This window comes from Morone saxatilis, unplaced genomic scaffold (genome assembly GCF_004916995.1).
Source record: "Morone saxatilis isolate NCDOM2014 unplaced genomic scaffold, NCSU_SB_2.0 Contig3, whole genome shotgun sequence".
NCBI lineage: Eukaryota > Metazoa > Chordata > Actinopteri > Moronidae > Morone > Morone saxatilis.
This window is the reverse complement of record NW_023339873.1, coordinates 10,866,859-10,872,423: the sequence shown is the minus strand read 5'-3', so window position 1 is coordinate 10,872,423 and position 5,565 is coordinate 10,866,859. Positions and strand designations below refer to the sequence as shown.

The 5,565-nt window shown below is 40.1% G+C and overlaps 1 protein-coding gene across 2 annotated transcripts in view; it reads right to left on the bottom strand.

Annotated features, from left to right (window-relative positions):
* LOC118336688 (protein delta homolog 1) overlaps positions 1-3,148 on the bottom strand; it is a 9,724-nt gene extending 6,576 nt beyond the window's left edge. Inside the window, exons 1-6 of one of the 2 annotated variants that reach the window (XM_035673357.1) lie at positions 3,000-3,148; positions 2,852-2,864; positions 2,442-2,522; positions 2,144-2,207; positions 1,517-1,647; positions 592-733 (exon numbers count right to left, since the gene is read on the bottom strand). In XM_035673357.1, the coding sequence (XP_035529250.1) occupies positions 592-733; positions 1,517-1,647; positions 2,144-2,207; positions 2,442-2,493 (389 nt within the window). In that variant the 5' untranslated portion in view covers positions 2,494-2,522; positions 2,852-2,864; positions 3,000-3,148. The remainder of the gene's footprint in view (positions 1-591; positions 734-1,516; positions 1,648-2,143; positions 2,208-2,441; positions 2,523-2,851; positions 2,865-2,999) is intronic. The other variant, XM_035673358.1, reaches the window with a different exon arrangement.
* Positions 3,149-5,565: the final 2,417 nt, after the last annotated feature.

Below are 5,565 nucleotides of genomic sequence, written 5' to 3'. Positions count from 1 at the left end.
ATATATATATATATATATCCTTCAGTTCCAACTTACGCCAGGTGCTTGGACCCGATGCAGGTACAGTTTTTTTCTTCTTTGACTTAATGCAATTTCACAGAGCTACACACCAGAAAAGTCAATCCTCAGAGAAAAAGATGAATTTCCTGCTAGGATTAATGAGCTAGAGCCCCGTTCAAGTAGAGTTTTCCTTCACAAAGTTGGAAACTTGCCAGTTCCTACTTTTTTAGCATACTCGTGTTTGTGGAGGGACGATATCAAAGCAAAGCGATTCTGCTTGTCTTACAAATATGCAAACACCGTCTTTCATGTTAGAAGTCACAGCAGCTAAACTGGCTACATTTTGTGCAGTAAGGCAAAAATGAACATCCAATATTTTCTCTGCTAACTGACTACCGTTAGAAGCTCCATATACACTAGCCACAGTGTGAGGGGGTTTCGATTGCCTGCCTTGGCCATACTGAGAGAGCTGAAAGACATTTCACTACATATTGATTATTGCTCCTAATGATAAACAAATGGAGATAAGCCTGTAAAGCACTGAAGTATTCCTTTACTTAAAATAGAAGCTCAAACAAAAGGTGCTGGTACCCGTTTGCGAGACAAAGTCCATTCTTCAGGTGGCAGCTTTCCCCCGCGTAGCCGTGGGGACAGATGCAGAGGTATCCCCCCTCTCCTGTCTCTATGCAGGTGGCATTACCAGCACAAGGCCTGGATGAGCACAGGCGAGTATCTGTTAAAAACAACAACAAAACATGCTGTTTTTAGATCTTGTGCACTCTCGCACTCTCACTCTCTCTCTCTCTCTTCCGCTTTCTCTGTCTTTCTGCCCCTCTAACCCCCTCTTCCCCAACACACTCCTTTTGTTTTCACTCTCTCGCTCGCATTCACACCACAGCATCTTGTCACCGAGAACAAAACTGAGAACATAACCAACCACGTCACACAGGCAAGCAGCTCATATGTTCCAACAGAACAAGAGATGTACTGTGTGCGCTGATAAGGAGGTCAAACTGAGTTAGAAGCCACAAAAATCTCTCTTCTTTTAATCTTCTCTCTTTGTTTCTTCTTTTGCTTGAGCGGCAGCAATAATATTCACTATAGATACTATAGGAATTATTACTTAAGTGCTTAATTTAAATGGGGTGGTTGAATTGCAAATGTCACTTTTTAGACCACATTAACATTTAAATTTTCCCAGCCACAGTGCATCACTTTTGAGGTTTTGTACCTTGCTCAAGAGCACAAAAGCAGCACTTTGTAATGCGTAACTCTGCAGCTTTCATCATTGACCCAGTTTTTTTTACATAATAATTTCTTTGTGTTAGTCAGATCTTTTCAGCCCATCTAAAAATATCTAAGAATACAGCCAACTCCTGTATATCCTCCAGACGCCGGCTTCATTCGGTAATGTGTCCCTGAGGCTCTGTGACTCACCCTAACCTCTGGTATGTCAGGAGGTGTTGGGTGGCAGATAGAGATACAGAGTGTCTTGGGGGAGCTTAATGAGACTCACCTTGGTCACACAGGCTGCCCACCCAGCCCTCCTCGCAGATACACTGCCATGCCTTCTCACATGTGCCGTGCAGACAGCCAGGGAAGGGCACGCATTGGTCACAGTTCTTTCCTTGCCATCCTGGTTTGCACCTGAAAGGGAGGGGGGGCAGTCCTGAACTATTAATATATCACCCACAGAGCTCTGCATCCCATGCTCTTGTCCCTATAATGGCCACATGCTTTTTTCCCCCTCTGACAGTTGTGTTTGATTATGCAGTAATTGGTTAAATTCCCTAAATACTCACAGTGATGGAATACAGTCATTTTGGCTCAAGAGTAGCTACAGTAGCATTTGCCAGGAAAATATTATTCTAACTGGGTGTGCTCTGTAACCAAAAGCTTTTGAGCTATGTGTTAGGATAACAATGCTTTTTACTGTTCAAACAAAGGGATGATTTGGCAGTTGATTTAACACAGTACAAGCCCAAACAAATCTAGAAAAAAACAAAAAACAGAAGGATCCAGTTGGCTGGATTGTGATTGCTATCTAGGGGAGGAACAATCACTGCCCCTGCAATTTATGGAAATAAGGTTGCAAAACCCCAATGGGCATCATCTACACATGAATCTGAGGTCGTTGTAGTACCTGCACTTCCCTGGCTTCTCACAAAACCCATTTTCTGTGTTGCACCCTGCGTTGCATTCCCAGCCTTTGAGACAGACAGAAAGGGACAGCAGCGTGTTTGCATCAAAAATAAAAAAAACATTAAACATTCAGAACAATAAAATATTCATCCGTTATACTTTTTGAATAAATTGTGAGTGAGAGTTTTTATTTTATTTGTATTTATATATATATATATGTGTGTATAAAAAAATAGACCCAATCTCTTTGCGTCCCTGTCCCCTGATGTCCCAGTGGACTGATCAAAATCTCAGATTACCTTTGGCGATGCCTGTCACGACCAGAATTAAGACCACCGCCGTGAGATGCATCGTAATGTCGAGCAAGACTCCTCTTTGTCCTGCAAAATATAAAGCGGGTTAAGTCGCAAGAAGAGCTCTCTTTGTGTGCAGCAACGATGTTTTTCCCCCTACAGCTCACATCTATCTGAATACTCAAAAGTTAATTTGACGAAAGGAAAACAAACCTTAAATGGAGAATTCAGAGGAATGCTTAACAGATATGGCACATTCTGAATGAAGCTTTATATATATATATATATATATAATATATAAAGTATTTTATCATAGGACTTTAAAAATCTAATTACTATAAGGGCATTATCGTGAAAATCACTCCCACTGGAAATCTAAATATCTGTCTCATTATTTTCTTCTTGAACTGACGCACCTGAACCATGCGTCTGCTCCCAGATGTATCCATTACGCACGAGCAGAAAAAGAGAAAAGCCATATTTCATTTCAAAATCATCGCATTTCTCATGTCAATAAACCTCGTTAACTTAAATTATCTTCTGGCATCCGGTAAATTGTCTTACCTATGTCGCACCGGCGCTCTGATTCCAAGTGCCTTCGGTCATATTTGATTGATTTGATTTCACTTTTTTTTTTTTAATCCAAGCGTCGAGGTACTGGAAGTGATACCACAGGTGTACTAATGGTCCGACTGCTGGAAGAGGACCTGGACGTTTAGATGGGACTGCTGCATCGTGCGGCGTCCCAGTGCAACACGCTCCTCCCACCTAAAGAGGGAGAATGTGCTCACCAGTCTGACCCCCGGGAGAGACGCGCTATAGTTGTAGACTTATAGAGTGCATTAGGTGCCTGTATTTTTATAAACGCATTAATTAATGTCTTTTGGAAAAGTCTCCCTCCAGACCATTACCGCTTCCATTTCTGCTTCCTTTTAATGTTTTTTGTCCCTGATTCTTAAAACCACAACCCAGTCTACCTTAATTTGAGTTTCTGCTGTGAGTGGAGGAATAAGCCTTTCGAAATTAAAAGTAGCAGCACTACAATACAACTACAAAAAATATAATGAAGTTACTAGCTAAATGTAGCCTATAAAAGAATTAAAAGTAGTCATACTGCATCAGAATCAACCCCTTTTAGTGTTACATTATTATATATTATAACATTAGATTATTAGTACTGATGCATGATGTGTAAGCAACATAGCTGATTGAGGTTGAAGATGATTTTACATAAAGATGATTGAATGTTTTGTATGGAAATCTTCCTAATTCAAAGCAACTAGTCAGTATTGAGTTCAGATAAATGCAGTGCAGTACAACATTCGAGGATTAGAAGTATAAAGTAGCAGGGAATGGTAGTACTCAAGGAAAGTACTACACAGCGCCTACCTGTCATACATAATAATGCCCTGTTCTATTCTTAGTCCACATATTGCTGTCCACAATCTCCCCTCACCCTTCCCAAGGGCAGGGAATGGTATTTTGCTTCCCAGAAAGTATATGGCGTATTGTCTAAGGGCCTAATTATGAGTTCTACTTCCCTCAGACACTATTAAATCAGCAATAAAGCTTTTGAAAATGGTGGTCAAGCAACCATCAGGCGAAATCTACTACTCTCTTTACTGTGCATGTACAAGTATAAGATTCAACCTGTGTCTTGTTCAGGTGAAAGATAACGAAGGTGATTTGTTTCCTTGTTGGGTGTATGATAAATAACAGGATAGATACAACCACATAAATCCAGACATCAGTTTAGTTTTCCAGCTTTTCTCAAAGATTGTTTTTTTACATATCTCTCATGTCGAGCAAATATTTTATAGATAAAACAGGTCTGTGCGTTTGCAGACAGCGAGAGCACAAGGGATACATATATGAATGCAAATCAGCAGCAAATCAAAATTTTTTAAATGAACACAGGCAAAGAGAGCACAGAGAATCTCCCTTTTCTTTTCACACATAATCAATCTGCATTTGCCAGAGGAAGAAACAAGCACACACACGTTATAAACAGACCAGCCATGAGCAGATGTGAGCAGAGGAGAAGCGCTTAAGTCTCCTTAGAATTGATATAATCTTTTGAGAGGTCTCCGCTCTCATATCCTGCAGTTCAATTTGGCCCGTGTGTTTATTTTCAAACCTCCAGAGACGGAGCTCATAGCCGCAGCGTAACATTACTGTGATTCCCTGCCACAGCTACCAACCAGATCCACCAACCAGATCCACATCACTCAGTCCTCTTTTAATGAAATGTCTGAGGTTTGTATGTGCTTTATTAAAGTGAAGGAGTCATCCATTGATTTTTTTTTTTGTTCCACAGCACTGATCTCATCTGGTATCTGATCTTTTATCTGCTCCGGTCTAGGGTGCTCCAGGTCTAAATTGAACATTATGGATCTGAGGATATGAGTGTGTGTGTCTTGTTGCTTTGTGTCATTTATTAAGTTAAATTTGGTTCCCACACAAAGAGAAACTGCACTGTATGCATGTGTGTGTGTGTATACTGTATATTTTGATCTGAATGTGTCCATTTCAGCTGAGATGATCAGTTCATTGATTAATGGGTTGAATTTCTTAATGGAGGAATGACATGCAATGTGCCAGTATTTATCCATTTTCATACTGACCAAAATGAGCCAGCAGTCAGGAAAAAGAAAGAATCTGGACATTGCAGGGATCTTTGATCTCATTTAATCAATTTCAATCTTCTCCAGATATGTTTTGTCAGTGTTTCCTCACATTGCCAGGAAATTACTCTCAGATGTACCTTTTGGTAACAACTCTTTTTAGTTCAGTTATGAATCCTCCCCGACAGTCATGACAGTGATCTTGAAAGGCTGAAATCAGATGTGAACAAAGGAACCAGACACTCATTTTTGAGTTCTGCATGAATATCTCTTTAAAAACTGAAGTCGTCAACATTGTTGTAGAGGAAGGCTGCTAGAATCTCCAGCTGCTAGCTTCTCAAATGTGAATATTTGCTGGTTGTTCTTAGTCTGACCCAGTGAATATTGGTCAGATAAAACAAGCAATTTAGTTTAATTTCAACTTTGGTTCTGGGAAATTGTGATGGGTACTTTTATAGACCGAACAGTCAATAAATTAAACAAGACAATAATCAGAAGAAGAATCG